Source organism: Lissotriton vulgaris, chromosome 4_1 (genome assembly GCF_964263255.1).
Source record: "Lissotriton vulgaris chromosome 4_1, aLisVul1.2, whole genome shotgun sequence".
Lineage (NCBI taxonomy): Eukaryota > Metazoa > Chordata > Amphibia > Caudata > Salamandridae > Lissotriton > Lissotriton vulgaris.
In genome coordinates this window covers 570,231,613-570,255,864 of record NC_141691.1, presented here as the reverse complement: position 1 = coordinate 570,255,864, position 24,252 = coordinate 570,231,613, and the positions used below count along the sequence as shown (strand labels likewise).

At 44.8% G+C, this 24,252-nt stretch overlaps 1 protein-coding gene across 3 annotated transcripts in view; it reads right to left on the bottom strand.

Moving 5' to 3' along the window:
* The window catches only part of GOLGA4 (golgin A4), an 853,888-nt gene that overhangs the window by 617,417 nt on the left and 212,219 nt on the right, over positions 1–24,252 (bottom strand). For all 3 annotated transcript variants that reach the window (XM_086964776.1, XM_086964774.1, XM_086964775.1), the window contains one exon: positions 11,711–11,758. In XM_086964776.1, the coding sequence (XP_086820902.1) occupies positions 11,711–11,758 (48 nt within the window). The remainder of the gene's footprint in view (positions 1–11,710; positions 11,759–24,252) is intronic.

The window sequence follows — 24,252 nt, the reverse complement described above, 5'->3', positions numbered from 1 at the left end:
GAGCAACAATTACATGTGGCACACTGGAAGCAAAATAACATTGCAGAGGCTAAGCTGAGCAAAATTAATCAAAGCACAATTAAACATCAGGCAAACGGCCTTACTAAAAAACGTACCTGATCAAATTGAGAATTGGGTTGCCAACAGCCAAGTGACAGTGTAAACAAAATGCCTGAGGCATAGCCCACCTGCAGAGTTTCCAAATAACATCCAAAGGAATATGGTGCTGGCATGCTAACTGCTTGTCAGGGAAAACTCCAAACTGAGATATTTTACATGGTACAGCAAACCACCAAGAGATCTTTTTCTAATGGTTGCCAGAGAGCAGCCTAAACTCAAGCTAGAAACTTGGCTCTGGCTCAGCATAATGTCATCTTGAAACCACAGCACACAATGAGTCTTCACAGAGCTAGTAATAGAACCTAATCGCTATAGCTGCCGACCATGCACTATTGGGAACCAGGTACGAATCTAGGACTCAGTTCCTCTGAATCCTGGCAAATCTACCTGTGCTTAAAAAAGGGTGTATCGTAGTCTGTCTGTTATGAAGCACTCTTATATTACTGAACAAGGTTTAATCTATGTAAAAGTACTAAAAGTAAGATGTGGATTCTACCAGTCACCCATGTTCTAATCTCATCCTTCATGAATTATTGACAAAGCAGTATCTCATATGAGAGGACCTTCCAATGCATGGGTTTAGGATGTGCGTTGCAGAAAAACTTCTTGTGTTTGATTTCCTAGCGTTTAATTTATCTCCATCTATAAGAATCTAGGCCCTATATAGATAGGGTACACATGACAACTGACTTGACTCTTAGTTCACTAATATCATTGTCATCGGGCTGGGACAGGAATGTTTATCAGTACATGTTAAAAAAATGTCTCTTTTAAAGAATACATCTCAATGCAGAGACCTAATCTGATGCACTAAGGTTCAATGTTTCAGCGTGCTAAAGAAATACAATTGAGATACCTTATCATATTCTAAAGTTTGGTTTGTTACTGGATTTACATGCTAAATGTTTTTAAGACTCAGCTCGTGCAGGAGCTCATAACCCCATAGTCGACCCTTTGCTCGAATCTCTCTGTTAATTTGTTGGCTGGCCGACCTTTAGTTGGGACTACCCTTTACGATTCTTGCAGATTTTTTAGAAGTTAGAGGAAACAGAATACAAATTAAGGTATTTTAGATAAGTAAGATCTGAGATGGTTTTGAAGAGAACTTTGAGAAAATGAATAGCAAAGGACATTTTTAGTATAGTATTCTGTATCCCTGTCAGAATAAAAGGTATTAAGAATCCAGGAGAGCAATATTTTAAGTCACTCTAAGACTGGGGTCATTCTGACAGCACCAAGCATAATCAGACTGACACATTTTTGTTTTCTATGACACCATGGTGTGATTTACCTGGAGCAGGTTTAACTGGGTTTCCCAAGTGGTGACTGATGTGAAATTGTATTGCTGGCTTTAGTAAGTCAAGAGTGAAAAGTAGAGTATCTTCCCACAAAAGATACAGGTTTGCTGAGAGTGTTTGCAAGTTGGTTGATAGAAATTATTGAGAAAGTAACTTCTCTTTTTTGTTAGGAGGGACAAACATGATAGCAATGATTGTAAATACAACTGATGGGTGATCAGTACAAATCATTTATTATATGGTAAGATTGTAACAGTATAAAAAGTGTGGCCCAGTGTACACGAGGGATAATCAAACCATTATGTCCAATTAAAAGTAGACAAATGTCTGAAGTTTCAAAAGGAAGAGGAAGGCCTCCATACAATGCCACTCAATTTTCTTCATTAATTTCATTTGCGTAGTCACTGCTAAGATTCTTACAAGAGTAGCTTTAAACAGGATCAGATAAGTTTGAATATTGTGATTTTGGGTGAGGATTTCTCGCGACCACAATAGGGAATGCAAATATGCTTTAGTTGATTGTTGTTGTACGATGACAAATTAAGAAGACGTGGTAAGCCCCTGCTACTACTCCTGTTATTTAACACTCTGGGAAGAGGTGCAAAAAGTTAGGTATTTGTATAATAGATCCTATTTTTGAAGAGAACTTATGTGAGCGAAGAGGCTTTTTGATGGGTAAGTAGTGGGATTACACTAATTGATGTGAGGAGTGCAAGCTTTAAGTTGATTGCTAACCGCTGTTCAACACCTAATAAGTGGGGGTCAAAGATGGTGAGAATTTAAGAATATAATACAGAATATTTTAACCTTGAAAATGTTACCAAACAAATCACCAGCGCCTCTAGAGGATGAAAAGTATGTTTTAAGCATAGCTTCAGTTTCACTATTTCCCAAACACAAACCTCTATATTTTCTTCTGAAATAATAAAAAAAAATTGTTAACTGCCAGTGTTTAATAATAATTTCTCTTCTAAACTCTGATCCTGTAATCTGACTTGGATATCCACATGTCCATGCAAGACTCTGAATAGCAAAAAACTAAATTTGCTCCTTCCCTGAAAGATTAGAAAACTAACTGGATTCGGTTCCACTTTACGGTTTACCAACCCAATATTTAGGGAAAAGTCTATGACCTTGGTCTGTGACACCCATAGAGCCTTTGCTAAGTAGCAGCTACCTGACCGTAGCCAACATTCCCAGGGGGACTGCAACGCCCATCTGCATTCTTCCAACAGCCCCGGGGGGCTGCATCTTCATCGCGTCCTGCCAGCTGCTGCTGCTTTCTGCACAAGGGGACAACTCCCATAGTCCCCCTTGCCACGCCCAACACTGCATCAGCGAAAACAGCGCCAGGAGGCGCCATAAATCACTCATGGGCCCCCGCTGCGAGGAACGCGCGCGGGCGTGCCCGGGCCAAGGGCAGGCCGTCCGCAAGGCCAAAGGAGGCCGGGATGGGCCACCCCTTGCGTTTATAGCCGGGGCAACTTCTCGTGGTTGGATTAGAAGACTGAGAGGTAACATGCGGACTGGTCTGTATACACCGCTGATTTGCTCCATATTGTAGTACTAAGAACCAGGAGGGCTGTCGGACGTTGTTAAGGCAGCAAGACACTTAGTGGCAAGTCAGAAAACACCGGATCAGTATTTATCCCTGAGGCATTGTTCTTGCAGAGTTTACCCCAGCTTTTAGTTCTTCATTACTGTGTGTACTATAAGATTTATTTAAGTCATAAGTATATTCACGACTGGATTTTACTTCAAATACCTACCAGCATGAGTAAGCGGAAGGCGACACCTGCTGGGGTAGGGAGTGGGGTAAAGGGGACTCTTGATGCCTTTCTCTCAAGAGCGGAGTCGCTGCTAGTTCACGAAATCCAGCTTACAGAAAAGAGATTATCGCTAGACACAATTTTAGACCATAAGCGATCATCCATAGGATCTATAGCTAGGCGTAAGTCTCCAAACAAAGGCATTACCCAAGGTCAGCCAAAACAAAATCCCAGCAATAGTACTAGCGCCCTAGTTCATGCATCCCATAGCGCCCAGGCGGCTGCCTCACCTACACATCCTACTGACTCGCCCATCACTGATTCATATCAGTCCCAGATTATTATTGAAGAGGCGGAGGGGTACTTCGACCCAACTCCACCAGTGATTGATGGGTCAGAAATAGGGGAAGTAGAGCTGGTACCACCCAGGGCTAAATCAGGTGTAGGAACCAGGGCTCGGGAGGGTGGAGAGGTGGTCACACGATCTAAAGGAGCCACAAAAGCCGCAGTCATCCCACAGACGGCATCGCCCTCAGTTAACATCAGGACCTGGGGTACTCGATCGGGGGGGGCAGCACCCGCGAGATCTAAACCAAAACAGAGGTGTGTGGTAAAGAAGAGTAGGGTTAAAGCTCCAGCGGGACTCTTAGATAGCTCACCCACCTGGGGCCTGTGTTTGAGAAAATTAAGGTGATCGCTTTCAGGGCAGTAATGTGTCTTCCAGACCCATGGGGTGGGGGAGGGGGTATCAGAGGCTGCACCACAACCTAAGTCAGCCATGAGTAGTGATGGCCAGAGGGATGGGCCTCGAGACTGCGGGCAGCCTGACGGAGTCAGTGAGGTTACCAATAAGAGTCCTTTGGTGGAAACCACTAACGGGACTAACCAAGGCATAAGTAGTACTATGCCACAAGTACCCAGAGGGAAGAGGGGCAATAGACAGTAAAATAGAGCCAATGCCGGCAGACCCTGTGCAGAGCACTCAGGGCCTTCCGATTTTGGATCTTCCACCAGCTTCATGCCCCTACAGAGTGGTCCTAGCAGGGCTTCCGACTTGTGGGGAAGACAGGGAAGAAACCCGTGTATTCTTATTAAATAAGACAGCTCATTGGTTGGTTAAAAACACAGGTTTTTATATCACACACCACAGGCATATTCTGATGGCACGGAGGGTGGCCTGGATTGGTAGCAGTAGGAAGAGCTTTCCTGGCGACTGCGTGATACTAAATCTAAGACATCCAGAGCTAGTAAGAGACCTTCTTTACAACCAATGCAGGGGTCCATTCCAAGGTGAGGGTGGGTCTAGTATTAAATTGCTCCCCTTGGTTTTTTTTCTAACGGGACACGGCGCGTGTAACGTGACTATAGGCGGAATCTAGTTGCACCACAATGGGAGGGTTTTTCAGTCCCACTAACAGATACACACCTCTTCACAGTGCCTCAGGCCTAAACGAAATAGACTGACTGGCACGGGGGTCGTCATATGAGAATGGCGCCACACGGGAGGGGCTGCTCCAACCAGGAGACCCAGAAGGGTTAGGCATTACACTGCTAGACGATCCCAGCTCTAACGTGAGAGACAAAGAGCCCAGTGGGAGGGGCCCAGTGGGAAATGTAGGAAAACCAGGTGAACCTCCCAGAATACACATTGCCCCACAACGATAATGCAGGTAGCAAATATTGGGAGAGATTAAAATAATCTCCTGGAATATTGCGGGTTTGTCATCGAAAATCAAAAATTATAACTGGCTAACTTATATAAATAAATACCATATAATTCTCCTACAAGAAACGTGGGAGGTACATAGTAATTTCCAGGCCTCAGAAGGATACAAAATGTTTTTTGTCCCAGCGCGCAAGTCAGCCTAGGGCGTGCAAAAGATGGTTTGACTACTTATGTCGACCTTAGACTACAAGGAAGATGGGATGAATTGGGATGGGCTTCGGACTGTATGCTGGGAATCACGTACTGCAACAAGGGTCTTCATTTAACCCTTGTTAACTTCTATAATGCCATCACTGCAGGACAACCCCTCTTATGTTTAACTGAATTGGGAGCCCGGCTGGCAGGAATAGAAGAGCAAGGGGTAACAAGTTCTCAGCTAGTATATTAGCAGGGGACTTCAACTGTCACCAGTGCCCCTTTCTAAAAATCAGCGGGGGAAATTGGTTGGCCTGCCCAATGGTAGAGGGGTGGCACTTGAATCATACAAGGGAGGGAGGGGCGCTGAGCAAGGTCTTTGGTAGTCATGCCCTCACACACACCATGGATCTGATTGGAGTGAAGGGAAATAGTACGGTTAACCCAACTTTTAAAGGCAGGGGAAAGGATTCCATTATTGATTTTATTTTTGTCACCCACACGTTAAAGTGTTGGATAATAAGTTTTAATATAGAAGTTAGCATTTTTAGCAACCACAACCCGCTGCTTTTGTGTATTAGAGACCCAAATTTGACAAATCATCTCTCCTGAAGGGTGGCCGGTGGTTTAATTAAAGCCACCGACCAGGGCAGAAGATTAAGATGGGTCAACATTGATAGCGAAGCATTTTACAGAACCTTACTGGCACCGGATGAATCCGATGTTTGGAAGTGTTTGGATCTAGAAGTGGAGGGGGCAGATTTGAACACAGCATTTGAGGGCGTTGCCCAACAAATTGATGGCCTGCTTAGGAGCAGAAAGATGAATAAGGATCCTAACACCCCCGGGTGGTTTGATCATGAATGCACCCTCGCTCTGAGGGAACTGAAGTTAGCCCTAAAATCCGTACCTAAAGATAGGACGAAGGTGTCAAGCTGTAGGGCAAGGTATAAAAAGACATTGAAATGCCGTAAGATCGCATTGCAGAATCAGGCCTGGGAGAACCTGAGAGAAGCGGCAGAGTCAAAGGACTCGACCGCCTTCTGGAAAGTTATTAATGAACCGTGTTTTCAGGATCTAAACAAACCTAAGCTGGCCTGTCATATTCTGCCAGAAACTTGGCTCGAGCATTATCAGAGCCTTTACAATTATGGCAGTTCTACTGATCTGATCATAGCAGAACCAGAAAGTGTGAGTCCATCACAGATTATCTTTTCCTTGGGAGAGATAAAGGCGGGGATTGAGGGGCTGACACGAAATAAGGTGCCGGGCCCGGACGGGATTCCGCCAGACCTCCTCTTGAGCCAGAAAGACCTCTGGGCGCCCATACTCACCAGGCTAATAAACACTGCAGTGGAGACAAGGATGCCAGTGTCCTGGTCTATGGCCACAATAGTCCCTATATTTAAAAAAGGTAACAGAAATAGCCCACAATGCTACTGGCCAATTTCACTTATTGATGTGACTATGAATGTTCTAGGTAGGGCCATTCTTAACCGATGAATGGACTGGGCGGAAGAACACAATATTATTACTGATACCCAGTATGGGTTCAGGCATGGTCACTCTACCACAGATCAATGCCTTCATTTTTATCTCCTGGCAGCCAAGTACACTGTGGCCAGTGAGGGGACGGTCTACTTGGCTTTCATGGCCCTTACAACAGCATTTGATCAAGTAAATCAGAAGAAACTGTGGGAACAACTGGGGGCTTTGGGAGTCGATCCAGGACTGGTAAATATACTAAGAGCATTGCACCAGAACACCTCTGCCCAGGTGAGATATGATGAGGAGGGAAATGTCACTGATCGCTTTCCATGCTCAAGGGGAGTGAGGCAGGGATGCATCATGGCCCCCTTCCTATTCACTTTATATATAAATGGTCTAGCTCAGGCGCTGGTAGCATTAGGGGTGGACTGCCCACAGATAGGAAGGAGAGGGATTCCTGTGTTACTGTACGCAGATGACGCGGTGCTCCTGGCTCGCACTGCACGTGGACTCCAGTGACTTATAGAAGGCTTCATCCGTTTTATGGATAGCTTAGATCTGTCACCGAACCTTACTAAATCCTATGTTATGGAGATAGGAAAAAACCAACTAGGAAAAACAAGTATACAATAGGTATTCATGGACTGGAAAAGGTCAAGTCATTCTCATACCTGGGGATCCTATTTGTAGTCGCCTTAGTTTGAAAGCCCTTGCAGATGAGAAATGTAACACATTAATTAGTTCCACAGGGGCAACCATGAATTTTGCAAAAAGGCTAGGCCGTTGGTTTCCGGAGCAAATATTGAACCTGTACAGTTCTGTAAGTTGTGCTAAAGTCCTATATGGCAGCGAGGTTTGGGGCTTTATAGACCCACATCAGCTACAAATAGAAGAAAATAAATATCTGAGACAGGTAATGGCAGTCCCCCAGAGTACACCTTCTTACATTGTTCACGAGGAACTGGGCCTTGCTCATATTAGTGAGAGGCTGCAATGGAAACCCCTTGCATGCTGGATCAAAATATGGACAAATCTAGAGGCGGCGTTAAGCAAGCAGATAATATTGGACTGCATGACCCGGGACCAGGGTCATAATATTCCCTGGCTCAAATAGGTCAGGGAAAACCTGACAGCCTTGGGTCATGCTGAATATTTTACCCTCCCAACAAAACTGTTATCCCGGGACAAGGGCCCCATTAAGACAGAATTTTTAAATAGAGCAATATCAAATAGGGAAGAAAGGGAGCTGATCAAGTTATCGGTGAGAACTCACCAGCTAACAAAGTTGTGTCTGGGCCTGGAACCTTATCTGTCTCACATTTACAACCCCCAGGACAGATTTCTTATGACCCATTTCAGGCTTAATTTGTTCCACCACATTCTGGCAGTTCCGGCATGGTACACAACGCAACTAGAGATGAAGGGTCCATGCGGCTGCGACCGACAGTCTCCGCAGGACACGCTCACTTCGTTTAATTATGCCCTTTCTATACTTACCCTAGGCGATTATTTTTAAAAAGTATTTTAAGAAACGCTAAGTTTAAACAAGCAAAGGTGGCCCTATTGTTTTTTAAAATGTCTGCAGAGGCCCTAACGCTTTTTTGCACAGTAAATTTCCTAAGAGTGGCGTTGAAACTCAGAACCAGCAGAGGGGAGGGATAAACGTATTTGTGTTTAACATCTGTTATTCAGAGGAAGGGAGGGTATCCCTCGGGTATACATTAATTACCCATCTGTCTTTTGATTTTGTAATTTCCTAATGCAATATTTCACCATACTTTTGGATGAACCATTTCAACCTAGGACATTCTATGCTAGCTCTCCGAGATGATCCTTGTGATTAATCAATCATACTTTATGTATTGTCTGTATACAGATTTTTAGTGTGGTTTTTAAAATGACTGGGATGTTTTTAACATTGTACTTTTTATGGTATTGTTTTATGCCGAATAAAGTATTTTTTGATTGATTGGTCTGTGATGTCCTCTTCTGTTAGCTCTGAAACACTTTCTCAATTAATTCCTTCATGTACTGCCATAAAGCCTCACCCTCAAGTTCCTTAAGAGGCCCACCAGAAAAGTTAATTAGTTATTCTTGCCCTATTTTCAAAGCTCTATATGCCCTTAAACCACACATCAAAGATTCTTACTAGCCAGATTGTTCTGGCAAACCTTCACAAAGGGCTAGATGTACGAATCATTTTTGTGGTTGCAAACACTTCGATTAAAAGTTTGCAACTGCAAAAATGCACTAAACCCATTTTAGGGGTCCGTAACTTTTTTCCAACTCTTAAAATAGGTTTAGAAATAGATACGGAATTGCTATTCGGAATGGGCGTGTTGTAGATATCCCATCCAACAACGACTCCTATTGATATGTATCAATAGGTTCAGAGAGAAACAGAGCTCATAAACCATTGAAATGTTGACCACCCCCAAGTTGGGGTAGTAACCCATTCGCTTGTTGGGGAGTAGCCAGTAATCCACACCACTACTACCAACACGCTCAAAAACGTTTTTTTTTTGTAAAGTATTTTTTTTTAAACACAGTCCTGTTTCCTTTAAGGATAAAAACTGCATTTAAAAATAAAGTTCTTTAATAAAAGGCAATCACAGGCATGGCTCAGATCCTTTTTAGAAGATCGGGCACAACAGATCTGGATGCCCCCGTGCTCCTCTTCTACAAAGTTTATGACCACGGGAGTGCCCCATGGGTCTTGTCTCAGCCCCCTTCTTTTAAATATTTATGTTACACCCTTAGTCTACTTGGCAGAGAGCTTGGGAGCCAAGGTGATGACCTACGCTGATGACACCCAGCTGCTATTCACTTGGGACAATAACGAAGAGTAGGTCTTCTTGGTTCATCACTGCCTCTCATCCATTTTTAAATGGTTAGCAGCTGTACAGCTAAAGTGCAACGAGGAGAAGTCCGAAAACCTCCTCTTTGGAAAATTTTCTCCTAATTTCCGAGAATCTCTATGGCCTCCTGAGCTCCAGGTGCCAGCCACCCCAGGGATGCCTGCCACGAATTTGGGGGTTTGGTTTGATAAGTCTTTCTTTTTCATACCATATTAAGAAGCTGGCCAGTAATTGTTTTGGTCTCCTCAAAACTCTGAGAAAGTATTTCCCTCTGCTTCCCCAGGCAGCGAGAAAAACTGTGAACTGTGCACTCATTTTGTTCCGGTTGGATTATGCCAATGCACAATACATCGGTATTCCGGGCAACCTGCTGAAAGAACTGCAGGTAGTCCAAAATGCGGCAGCCAGACTACTTCTGGGTATCTCTGCCAGGAGCAGTGTGCGACACCATCTTCATGCACTGCATTGGCTCCCCGTTGCGGAACGGGTAAAGTTTAAATTGTTGGTTGTGGCTCACAGAGTGCTGCATTGGCTTGGACTACTATACCTACAAAAACGTTTTTCTTTCTATGTTCCATCTAGACAGCTGCGCTCAAAGTCCCTCCGCGTTGAGCAGGTTTCTCGATTTAAATACCAGAGGTTTGGAGGTTACTCATTGACAAAGAAAGCTACTGCTGGCTGGAATGCGCTGCCCCTTGTCCTACGTAATATTCAGAACACGGTGGTATTCAATAAACATTTGAAAACATATCTCTTCGCCTAAACAGACACTTTCCCCCTTTGTTGGTTTCTCGCAGGGACACTCGTGAGTATCCGAGCGTGCTACAAATTAATATGACATAACATAACATGATGATCTGATAACTCCAGCAGTTCACCACCAGTGTTGGCCTCCAATCAGAGAACCAGCGATTTACCTCAAGAATATTAATTAGGCAGGTTGGATTGCAGCCCCCATCAAATTTGAATTTTCAGAACCAACTTATTTTTAGATAGGTCGATTAAGAAAAGGATTTAATGGTTGCAAATTGCGACAAGTATTTCAAGAGCAGTAAACTGTACATCCGCCCCTTCACTTCTTTGATACCTTCCACCCCCCTTCTGCAGTTTAGCATCAGTACTTGTTGGTTGATCGTCAAAAGTTTATCTTGATCAATTTAAAAAAAAAAAGGTTTAGCTTGGCATTTCTTTATCACAGCATACATTTCAGTCATTGTTGGCCGACTTGATAATGAAAAAGTGTGTAAGTAATTTTTGCTCAACATGTTACATAAGAGTTCTTATATGGTTTATTGATAACCAATAGAACCCTTCAAGAGAGTTTGTTTGTGTCAGCACCCTTTCATCTGTTCTCATTCAAAATGTTTTTGTACAGTCGGTTTGATTGACTTTTTTTGTGGCAAATACAATTGATAATTATCACAGAGTTCAAAGCCAATAATGATGGCTTATAGTTGACATCAGCTTTCTGTTTTATAGAGAGGGTCTGGTGAGACTAATTCTTTTTCTGATTGAGAGGATTTAGTAATGCAATTTGTCTTTATTTCCTTCAAAACCTCTACCACTCTTTCTTTGCCAGAGGTTTTATTTTACAACTATTTCATGTCTGTCTTTGAGCTAACTTTACATTTGGAAATGTACTGAGCCAGCTGAGGGAACCAAAATGCTGTCTGAGTGGGCACAATACTTCCTGAACATATTGGGAATGTTTATTGAAAATGTCAAGTATTTCAGGTCATGATTCAAATATTTCAACATATACTCAAGTTAAATGTCTCAAAACGCTTACTTTTGAAAAATGGTTGTAGTGACCAAACTAAGATTACAAAGGTGTTTTCTCAATCCTTCCCCTCTTCCAATTCACATTAGGCGTATCCAGGCATGCAAGAAATCCCATTGTGCAAGCGCTTGCCTATCATGGTTGTGAGACGAAACAATGTTTTGCCTTAATGTTAGGTTTTCATAAGACAGATAAATCGGTGATCATTTTTCTCCTTCATGTCAATCACTTCTCAGCATATGTGCAATGGACAAAGTAGTTTTGACCACATTTACAGTACAGAAAGTAAACTTTAAACACGCTTTGAGAGTAGTCATTGGGGGAATGCAAAAATGGAGGGGGCAGCAAAATATGTCAAAGCATCATAATAATAGTGTGCAGACAATAGCCTATAACCGAATAAGTACTTTATTCAACTGTTCAGATACTACCATGCCAGAAAAAGTAGTGCATTGCACTGCAAAAATACGACCTAGTGAACACCATATCATTTTATAAAACACACAATACAACAGTAAACCAATTCCTGCTCTTACCTGCAACTTTTCCCTTTCTCTTTGCACAATTCTGTAGGTTGTGACCAGCTGAAATACACAAATAATGTTGGTCATCAACAATCCTTCTTTTCCTTAGAGATTTTAAATTTGACAACCTATGATTGCCATTCTGAAGTGATCAGTAGGAGATATTCCTCAATCAGCATATTTTAAATACAACATATGTATTAATACATTTCCACTCGCAGTATTACCACACACATTACGGTTTACTATTGTTCTACAAGCAGTATCTCAAGACACAGGGCAGAAAGGTCATCCTTGTCTTGGAACTAAAAGCACTGTATAAAAAAAATACTTTTTATTTTGTTTTTATCACTATATCAGGCTTTTTACATTTTTCAGTTACGACAGAAATGAAAGCCAGACCTATTGTCTTTGCCAAAGCTAGGAATAATTTTAAGGGACCCTTTTTGGTAATAACTTACATGCAAAATACTTGTTTTACGTTTGAATCAGTGTCAATGTGAGTAAAAAGTGCATTTCTTTATTTAAAACATGTTTTTATTAAGTTTTCCTAAGGAGACAAACAATGCTGCAATAGTACAGGAAGAGAGAATGAGCTCATCATATCCATTGGCAAACAATACACTCCATAATGCAAGTATAACACCAATAACAGGGAAAATATCCACAGTAATTAAAGGATTAGGGAAAGGAGGGAGGAAGGGGAAAGGGAGGATATAGGGGACATGGGGTGTGTGGTTTGGAGAAGCTGGTGAGTCAAGCAGTAGCATCATAGGCGACAGTAGCATCCAGAGTCGTCAGGAAATATGTTCAGAGAGGTGCCCAAATGTCCCTAGGCCTAGAGGCCGGAGGCAGGAGTAGGCAAAGAGTTCACTGATCATATCACAGTACTGCATATCTTTCATCATTAGTGGTGAGTGGTGCATTACTGCCCTATAAAAAAGCTGTTCAACGTTTAGCTAAGAGGAGGGCCATGGCAGTGAGTCCATGAAGGCCAGGACTTAAGGGTTTAACATAGCCCAAGAGTGCCATTAGGGGTCTGGATCTATCCTGTGTTCTAGCATGGTGGAGATCAAAGCAAATATGGCAATCCAGTAGGTCTGAGCAATTTTGCAGATCCAGGTAAGATGTGCAAAATCAGTATGGTAAGCCAAGGAAGGGATGAGAGCCCGTGGGGTCATAGCGGGCTAGGACGTTCGGGGAAGTGTATGCCCTATGCAGATATTTGTACTGCAGGAGATTGTGCCTGCTATTTGCTTAGTTTGTGTACAGCAGCCACCCCAAGTTTCATCAGGGATGGAATTACAGAGGTTGTGCCCCCATGGCATGCGAGACCGCAGTGTATGGGCTGGCTTAAGCGCAAAACAGGAGTGATAGAGGCGGGACACTAATCTAGAGCTGTCAACAGCGAATATCACCAAGGTGAGAGGATGAAACTCATCTGGTTCTTCATGGTAAGTGAGTAGCTTCTGGCGTAAGGTGCAATGGAGGCGCAGGCTGATGTACTTATCAATGGAGGATGGGGTCCCCGTCAACTCAAATGTGCATTTTTAATTAATGTATTGCATACCTAGTTTCACTGAAAAGCACATGTAAAGCCCTTTTCATCATACTTTAGACATTCTGTAGCAATGGCACAGATTAGCTTATAAAACTAGTACCTCATTATATACCTGCTAGAAACTGTATGAAAAATGATAAATCAATTGGTCAACCATTTACATGTGCTGAAAAAGGAAACGGGTTTTAGTGGGCAGGAAGTGGTGGCGCTCTTGCCGTATTAACATTCCATCAACAATAAGTACAATGTATTGGAATGGTGCTGTCAGGGAGGGGAGACCCTTAAAACTCGCCAATCCGTGTGGAGCAAGCCACACAAATACAAATTCACAAAAGTCTTGCGCACTCAAAGTAACAACACACAATGTGTAACTAAATGTTCTGTAGAAACCATCCAACGTTGCAGTTTATTACGGAGTATAGGTTCTCCCTTTTAATTGGTCATCAGGTACAGGTTGCACACAGCCAGCCGACACGTGCTTCATTGTAGAAAAACAGTGTTCTACAACTCCTCAGGGTTTATTTGCTGTATATAAAGTAAGAACGGCCCAGTTCCGGTGAAAATTCCAACCCGGAAGGGTAACCGAATTCTCGGTGAACAAACGCAGATAAAAGTCGTATAATGGCCTGTATGGCCACGTATGTTTTTACATAGATGGGGTTTTGGTTTGTATTAATACAGACTGCAACCATTCATCTATACCCGACGGAACAGCAACTGCTTTTCAACACAACACAGATTTCAGGTTTTTTTGTAGTTTTATATAGAACTTGACTGAAGTTATCATGTATCAGAGCGCTTTACATGAGCACCAGTTCTGTTACACATTAATTTCATTCATTTTTGTTAGGCAAGGGGAGATTAAGTGATTTGCCCAGAATCACAGGATGTTGAGCATCAATGCAGAGACTCGAACCCGGTTCCTCAGATTTGAGATCGACCGCCCTAGCCACTAGGCTACAATTTAAGATTGGACTTCCTCTTTTGACCTAATAAGTACTGAAAAAGCCCCAGGCATACCACCATTAAGGGGTGTTGTCTGGAAGTAACTCTAAATGTTGATAAAGGTGGAGAGACCATACTCTACCACCTACACCATGAAACTAAACATTGATCTTGGAAACCTGTACATAGACGTTTACAGAAAATGTGCCTTTACTCCTTTCTCCTATGATTCACCCTAATGCAGAAGAAGCTGCCCGTTCATTATAGCACAAAACTGGTAAACTTATTGTAGAGGAAATATTCTGTACTGTACTAAATAGTGGTACGATTCTTCTTTATCATGCTTTGGCTATTCAATTACATTCTTACAAAATTATGCTATGCTGCATCATTTATAAATACAAATATTGGCAATTCAGTGCTCAATACCACAAAACTGTCTCAAAAAATCTTCTAACATTAGTTCACCCAGATCAACTACTGCCCTATCTTCATCCCAAAATCCTGGACACAATTATCTTTAAACTATTCACATATCACCTTATAATATCTAGGTAATTCCCAGTTAGTGGGATTTATAAGTAAAATGTTACTCAAAACAGACTACGTCATATAAAGTTTAAATGTATTTCTCACCACTCCCACCTTAAGTACCTCTTTTAAACCCCGGTTGATTGCAATCACAGGACACGCAAGGTCATGAACTCCATCCACTCAGGATCTCCGTCAGACCCGTGCCCACACCACGTATTCAACAAAGCAGACGCAGCCATCGCACCCCAACTATGGAAGGTCATCAACATCTCCTTTGAAACAGCAACATTCCCGGAAAGCTGGAAGCACGCTGAAATCAACGCCCTCCTCAAGAAGCCCAACCCGGACCCCAAGGACCTCAAGAACTTCCGGCCCATCTCCCTGCTTCCGTTCCCGGCAAAGGTCATCGAAAAAATAGTCAACATGCAATTTGCCCGCCACCTGGAAGACAACAACATCTTGGACCTGTCTCAGTCCAGATTCAGACTAAACCACTGCACCGAGACAGCCCTCATCGTAGCCACAGACTACATCAGGCGCCAACTAGACAACGGCGAAACATCAGCCCTCATCCTCCTGACACGGTCTGCCATCGCACTCTAAAGACAGGCCTCCTAGAAGCCGGAATCCAAGAGAAGGCCATTGACTGGACCATGTCCTTCCTCTCCGGCAGAACCCAGGGCGTCCGCCTCCCACCCTTCCGATCCGAAGCCACCAACATCATCTGCGGCGTCCCCCAGGGCTCATCTCTCAGCCCGACGCTGTTCAACGTCTACATGGACCCTCTCGCAAAAGTGGCCCGCCATCACAACCTCAACATTATCTCCTACGCCGACGACACCCAGCTCATCCTCTCTCTCACCAAGGACCCACACAACGCCAAAACAAACCTCCACAAGAGAATGAAGGCAGTCGCCGACTGGATGAGGAGCAGCCGTCTGAAGCTGAACTCGGACAAGATGGAGGTCCTCATCCTTGGACTCAACCCCTCAGTGTGGGATGACTCCTGGTGGCCGACCACACTGGGAACTGCACCAAAACACACTGACCATGCACGCAACCTAGGATTCATCCTAGACTCCTCACTCTCCATGTCTAAGCAGGTCAACGCCGTCTCCTCCTCCTGCTACAAAACCCTCTGCATGCTCTGCAGGATCTACAAGTGGATCCCGACCGAAACAAGAACGGTGACACAGGCCCTCGTCAGCACAATACTGGACCACGGCAACGCACTCTACGCAGGAATCCCAGCCAAACACCTACGACAACTACAACGCATCCAAAACGCCTCCACCCGACTGATCGTCAACGTCCCCCGCCGCAGCCACATCACCCCCCACCTGCGAGACCTACACTGGCTCCCCATCGACAAGAGGATCACCTTCAAGCTCCTCACCCACGCACACAAAGCACTCCACAACGCCGGACCAGCCTACCTGAACAGCAGACTCAGCTTCTACACCCCCCACCCGCCAGCCTCGCCCTCGCCACTGTCCCCCGCATCCAACAAACGACCTCCGGCAGCAGATCTTTCTCTTACCTCGCCACCAAGACCTGGAACACCCTCCCTACCCACATACAGCAGACCCAAGACCTACTCGCCTTCAGAAGACTCCTCAAGACCTGGCTTTTTGAGCAGTAGCAGCACCTCCCTCCCCATAGCGCCTTGAGACACTCACGGGTAAGTAGCGCGCTTTACAAGTACTCTGATTGATTGATTGATTGATTGAATGTAGTCAAAATTGTTGACCATAACATTTACATATCAGAGATGTCTACTCTGAGAATAAGTAGCATAGACATCTTTTAGATGCTCTGTATTTTTATGCTCCTCCAATGGGCGACCCTCAATGCTGGAAATAGACCACTCTTTCGTATGCCTAGCCTTCATCGATGCTCTAATTTCAGCTACTGGATTGAAATATCATCTCATTGCTGACAACACCTCTATCATTATGCCATTCCGATCTCACGCACCCTCACTCCAAATTACATCCAAGGCATCTTGTACCGGAAGGCCTTGTCTATTGTCCAAAGCTCAGCCTGTGATAGCCAAGATTATTTATTTCACATCATCCGTCAAACCAAAAATGAGCCCATCTTCCATTTGTTCGTTACCTTCCCTTTATCCACCCCCAAGACAACAGCATTTGTCATTCCCTCTTTGCCCATAATCTGTATAATGCAGAAAGTATTTTATCTTCAAAATCTACCCCACATTAGATTCCAATCAGTCCAGGGATCTAGAGTTATTTGTTCACAATGAAGCAGTAGCCACAAAGTCAGTAATCCTAGAGTCCGTTCAATTTTCTAGGAGATATCACTATCAAATAATTGGAAATTTGAAAGTGCCCTGAGTAAACTTGTTTGTCCTCACTTTTATTTTTCTAATTATATTCATTCTCACTCCCTTTTGTTGTTCTAATTACATGCCTACTTCAGTGATTTTTCCAAAAACTGCCTCCCAGAGTGGTACTTGTATAGACAGTCCCTGCAAAGGCCTTTACTCTTGAAGGCCCTCACTCTTTTTTTTATCATGATCTCAACATTTCTCTAAACAACAGCACTGGGGCTTTCAAGTATTCCAATCTTCACGTCTCAGGAGTGCAACTTTGGCACCTATGCCTCAGGACAACCAAATCCAATCCAAACCTATTCTGCTCTTAACATTTCTAGGGCCTTACTATGTTTTCTGTTCCAAGGCCAAACCATTGACGTCACAGTTCTGTGGCAGCCTCATCTCTCTTACTTACGGCCCATATCTCCATGGCTTCTTATGTAGGTATAGGTGTATATAATGGGGCCATCATTTACCTTGCTCTCAAATCAGTAATACCTTCCCTCTGATGGCCAACAACTCCAACCTCTGCTCCCTCCTCTCCATGACTCTTTAATTTCACTGCTTCGACATATTCTTCTACTTCAGTTCCAAAAGACACATCCTGCATTCAGACATTGCGATTTACTCTGAAAAAACAGCCTTTAAAGCCTCCTTTCTAGTATTTGTCACTCAAACACTCAAAGCCTCCTTCCACATAATTAGGGATTTCAATCTTCGAGTATTTCAGGCAGGTCTGAAAAACTTGAGTGTTTCTTTTAGCAACACTCATACATATGCGCCTCATCTCAAACTATGCGAGGCGGTATCAAAACGCACACATGGATTTGAGCCACGATTAGAAGAAACTAAACAATTGGCTAAAAAGTATTACCTAGAAGACTTTCACCTGAATCAGCTGTGTGACTCTGTTATATAAAGCAGGCTACAATACACAAACTGTCAAGCAGTAACCTGCTTGATCAATGAAATGTACATAAATATCAATATATAGCTAATAATTAATGGGCATGCATATTGCATTTTTAAATCAGATACTTATATATTGGTACCTCTCCCATGCAATTGAGCTCCACATGAACCAACACTGAACAGAGTTTGTTTATTCTCAACCAGGCAATAGGTACAGAAAAGTTAAACAATAAGATAGGCTCATTGATTGTGAAAAGCGGACACAGAAATGTTACATTTTAGTTTTACAGAACCATCTGTTTATTTGGCTGCATTTCTTCACAGTTTTGAAGTTCCATGAAACCATTTTTGCACTTGCTTCTCAACTATTAAAGGAATAGGAATTCATTCATTTTTATTGTTTTTCAAGCATAGCATCAAGAAGATCTTGAGATAAACTAAACATATTGTGAATGTATAGTCAACTACCACAACATCCCATACTGATTAGGAACCTTCCCTGCATCTTGCACTATTGCAGCCTTGGATTATGTACCAAGACCTAAACCAGTATTATAGCTGCTGCTTAGCATAAAGGGCTTAGCCCACTACTGCGTGTAAATGTTAGCTGCATCTTTATACCACACTCCTTAGGGATGAGTTCTGATGTATACGTTACGCTACCTCAGTTATGCATAAATTGATGAAAGCTTTGTTTGAGAGCACTGAGAGGTTGTGGTCTTCCAGGAACCTATCCTTTTTTTGTGTCTGCCATTCAGGAACCTAATAGCAGACCGAGTAAAGGTTTGAGTTTCTTGCCAGGTAAAGGCATGGCAGTGTCGTTAGAGAAATGTAAGTGATCAAACAACCATTTACAAGAGCAAGCATATCATCATGAGCATGAAATTAGTTCCTTGTTCTACAGTTCCAACTTACTGTACAAACGTGTGGGAGAAGGGTATTGAGGAACTTATAAAGACATACAAGAATGTATTTTGCTAAGATCTAGGTAAGGCTGAAGGTTTCTTGCATCATTTTGCTGATTGTACTGTATTTCCTTTCCGCTGTAGTGTTTTTCTTTTTCCCCGCTGTTTACCCTTTTTCTGGTATTTTCCCTCTGTTCTCGTCAGTTTCCCTTCCTGCTGATACTGCCCTTGCAGCCCGCCCCCTACACAGCCCGCTACCGCCTCCTACCTCTGCTCCCACCCATCCTCCCCTACTTATGGCGACCACTGCGGGGGAGCGCGTGTGAAGCCTTGACCTCCGGCCCACGCTGGCCATCTCCCCAGCAGCTCCGCCTCACGGTCACTCCACTCCAGAGTCCTCCCCAAGCAGAGTTCGAGCCGGAAGCCCAACACCTGCACCTCAGGTTTTTCCCTTCTGCCTGCTGTTTCCGCTACTTCATTTTGCTCCGTGTTTTAACGAATTTTGCTGATTGTACTGTATTTTCTTTTCGCTGTAGTGTTATTCTTTTCCCCGCTGTTCACGGTTTTTATGGTCTTTTCCCGATTTTCTGGTCAGTTTCCCTTCCTGCGCTACTGCCCTTGCAGCCCCGCCCCACGACACAGCCCCGCCACCGACACAGCCCCGGCCCACCTCCTACATCTGCTCCCGCCCCCCCTCCCCTACTTATGGCGATTGCTGCACGGTCGCGCAGTGGACGCATGCAGCGGGTGTGCAGCTGGCATGCCAAAGGCAAGCCCGTCTGCGCCCATCTGCGACCCGCGCCTGGAACCCTGGCTCTCCCAGTCTCCACCGCTCAGACTCTACCACCCTCCACGAACTCAATCCCGGAAGACACGTCGACTGCGTAAGATCCTCGCTGAACACCACCCATAAACAGTTCCCGTGACATGTATTCTCCTCAACGTGCGCTTCCTGCACCGACACGCCGAAGAGATCTGGGACCTGATCGACACCCTCTCGCCCAACGTCGCAATCTTCAAGGAAACCTGGACCAACGCTATCTCCTGCCCGACATCGCCACTGCCATCCCCAACGGCTACACGATCCAGAGAAAGGACTGCCCCCACCGCCCAGGAGGAGGACACCCCATTGCACGCAAGACCCCCCTCCGACTATCCACCACACAGAACACCTCAACTTCCAGATCCAGCCCATCCCCAGGACCACGCTACGTGGCACCCTCATCTACAGACCGCCACGACCTCTCGCACCCGGTCCGCAACCACCATCGCCGAGCTCGCCGCACTCCACGCAATCGCCTCCACGGACTACATTCTACTCGGTGACCTGAACTTCCACCAGGACAACCACAACAACCTCGGACTGAAGCAGCTGATCAACACGCCCACACACAAAGCTGGACACACCCTCTACCTTATCTTCGCGGCTGGACCAAACATCTGCTTTAGCCACACCACTCAGCCCCTCTGGAAGGACCACCACTGCGTTCATTTCACTTTCAACACCACTATCGCACCCAAGCCCGCCCGCGCCCGCCACGACGGAACTGGATCAAGGACACAGAAGAACAACTGATCACCACCCTCCTCCAAGACCCCCCAGCGCCACGTCAGACACCTATTCCGCAGCCACGGAACTTCACCGCTGGATCTCACGCTGCGCCGACAAGCTTGCACTCCTCCGCCACCCCGCCAAACAACGCCCACTGAAAGCCGCCTGCTTCACCATTGAACTACATGGAGCCAGACGCTCTTGAAGACGCCTACAAAAGACCTGGCGTAACCAGAAAACCACAGAAGCATGGAACAACCACAAGAGCACCCTAAAGGAATACCACCAGCGCATAGGAGACACCAAACGGTCCTTCATAAGAGACAAAGTCCAGACCAACGCGACCAACGCCAAGGAACTGTTCAATATCATACAGTAGTTCACTAAACTCCCCAGCGAAGCCACAGAAATCACATCTTCCCAGGAACTGAGCTACAAGCTCAGCTCATACTTGCATCTGAAGATCAAGACCGTCTATGACAATTTCAGCAACGCCCCCAACGCCGCTGATAAACCAACCATCATGACGTGGAACCCCACCAGCGCCAAAAACATCACCGCCACCATGAAGAAAACCCACTCATGAGTCCGCACAGACCCCTGCCCACCGCACATATTCCACAGGGCCGCAGCCGCCATCGCACCCGAACTCGAACTAACCATCAACGCCTCCTTCTTGTCCGGCATCTTCTTAGACGACTGGAAGCGGGCAGAATTCAAACCCTTCCTCAAGAACCCCAAGGCCGACCCTACAGACGTGAAGAACTATCGGCCCATCTCTCTCCTCCCTTTCGTGGACACAGTCACCAAGAGACTCGTGGACGCCTAGCTGACCACCTTCATAGAAGAGACCTCTATCCTAGAAGCCTATCAGTCCTGTTTTCGCAGCAACCCCAGCACCGAGAACACCCTCCTCGCCGCCCCCGACGACATCCGCATGCTACTCGACCAGGGACACACCACGGCCCTCATCCTCCTAAACCTCTCTGCAGCCTTCGACACAGTTTCTCATCGCACTCTCGCCACCAGACTTCACGGCGCAGGGATACAAGGAGCTTCCCTCAACTGGATCCGTTCCTTTCTCTCCGGCAGAACCCAGAGGATCAGACTCCCTCCCTTCCTTTCCGTACCCACCAATATCAACTGCGGCGTGCCCCAAGGATCATCGCTCAGCCCCAAACATTTACATGGCCGCCATTGTGAGACAGCAGGAGCTCAGCATTGTATACGACGCCGATGTCACCCAGCTCATCTTCTCACTCACAAAGAGCCCGAAGACACCAGATTCTGCTTCCAGGAAGGAATGAAGAACGTGGCAGCCTCAATGAAAGGCAGCTGCTTGAAGTTTAACTAAGTGAAGACCAAGGTCATCATCCTCGGACCCTGCACCTCTGCCTGGGACAACACCTGGTGGCCCTCCTACCTCAGGAATCCACCCACTCCACCCATGAAACCTCAGCATCATCCTCAACTCCTCCCTCTCCATGAACCATCAACGCCGTCGCCAGCTTCAACTGCATGCGCATCCTCCGCAAGACCTTCAAATGGATCCTCCTAGACTACAGAAAGACCGTCAGCCACGCGCTCATAACCAGCAGACTGGACTACGGCAACGCCCTATATGCCGGAATCAACACAGCCCTACTACACAGACTCCTGACCATCCAGAATGCCGCCTCCAGACTCCTCGTCACGAACACATGACCCAGCACCTACGATACCTCCACTGGCTCCCCATCAAAAAGAGAGACGCCTTCAAACTCCTCACCCACTCCTACAAATCCCTCAATAACATCGGACCCAAATACCTAAACGAGAAACTATCCTTCCACGTACCCAAGAGGAACCTCCACTCCGCCGACCTTGCCAGGGTAGAGGTACCCCGCATCCGCAGAAACAGAGCAGGCGGGACAGCCTTTTCCTACATCGCAGCCAAGACCTGGAACAAGCTCCCCGTGAACATCAGATGCTCACCAACCCTGCAAACGTTCAGGAAGGACCTCAAGCCCTGGCTCTTCGACTGATCCCGAGCTGCCCCTCCCCCAGTCATGCACCAGTCATGTCAAACTATGGCATAATATGTTTTTTTTTGCTAGTCGTTCTGCAAGTGTAGTAGTTTGCAATGTGATCTGTCTTGTTTATTGTTATGTGTGCTTCTCTCATGTACTAATATGTTTAATGCTTACCCTGTATGTTGTTTGTGCCACATTCTGCTGTTATACAAAGGACTGTAGACCCGAGGAAGGATTCCTCAATTCAATACATCTGTTTTTATTCCCTACAAACGTACTTCCTTTTTTACCGCTGGTGCTTTCAATGCATTGGGCTGTCAAACCTTTATGATGTCTGTTTGTATCACTTTCCAGAACTTGTAGATGTGCAGTATGCTTTGTGGGGCATTGGACTAAAAAAGCAGTATGAAAGTCCCCACCTTATTAAAAGTAAAGAAATAAGGTCTCTTGCTAAGAACTACAGAGAGAGAAAACGTGGTGACGAGATTTCTCAAAATGTATAACGATTAAAAGGAAATTAAAAGAAAAATAGTGAAACTAATCATTGACTGTAGTTCTCAGAAAGCACTGTGGTCACCTTAGTCACCAACACCTTATAAATGTTGTGTGTATTCTCTTCTTGTGAGGGTATTGTCATCCCTCTGTATAGTAGAAGATCTTCCTGAAGAATAACACCTAAATGATTTTGGGGGCTGGGGAGGGCGAGGTCTGTAAATCAAACAATAATACCATCAAACTCTTATATTAAATATCCATATGTGCATAGTAACGAGATAGATTTGGAATCCAATGAAGAACATTTTTGAGGATAACACTGAACGTACTTTACTGTCTTCAAATCACCGACACTGGAAATGACAACATAAGCATTGCTTCTCTGAAGTCAAAACATCATTAAATATGTAGGTCAATATGCTGCCCTGCTAAATCTTTAAAATAGAGTATTCTACTTTACTACTTCCAATTCAAATTTGGAGTAACTGCTAAATGTTACATTTCCTAGCCACTGTGCCGGAAAGTTTCAATTCTATTACCGACACAGAGGTGAAGTTGTGCATTTACTTCCTCCATTCACTGGAATTCTAACAGCATCCACGGTATTGTTGATAAAAAACACCATTCTCACAATGACAAACAAAAAGTGAGAAGAAAACAACAGACCCCAGAAAAGCTTGCGCTAAACTTCTGACAATCAGGAGCCAACATTCCTCTCTTTCTGAAAGCAAACCAAGTAGCTCTCTGCGATATTGTGGTTTGGGTGCACGTTTTCAGGTGCTGCTTGTGACAGCACCTGCAATGCATGCACGCTGGCTTGCGAGTCATATTATATACAAAAAGGGGCTTGCAATCCTGGCACCTGAGATGTTCAGTTTCTCTGAGAGGTACATGGGTACAGAGGAATGCAGAGCTTCATAAGTGATGCAGGCTGTCTTAAATTGTCCCCTCGCTTCTATGGTAAGTCACTGAAGGGAACATAGAATGGGGTTGATGTGGTTGAATGTCTTGTGTCTGGTCACGAAGCAGGCCGCCACATGTAGGACTGCTCTGAGAGGACTTAGGTGAACTTTGGGAATGCAAGAAAGGGGTGAAATTCAGTAGTCGAGTCTGAAGAGCACAAGTGCCTGGACAACAGATTTAAGGTTGTGTGTAGGGATAAGGTTCCTGATTCCCTAAAGAAGTCGTCTTAGATCGAAACCGACAATCATAGCCAAGGAGGTGATATGGTTCTGGAGGTTAAGGTATCTGTTGAGATTTAATCTCAGAGATTTGGCATTCTGAATGATGGAAAGGTTGA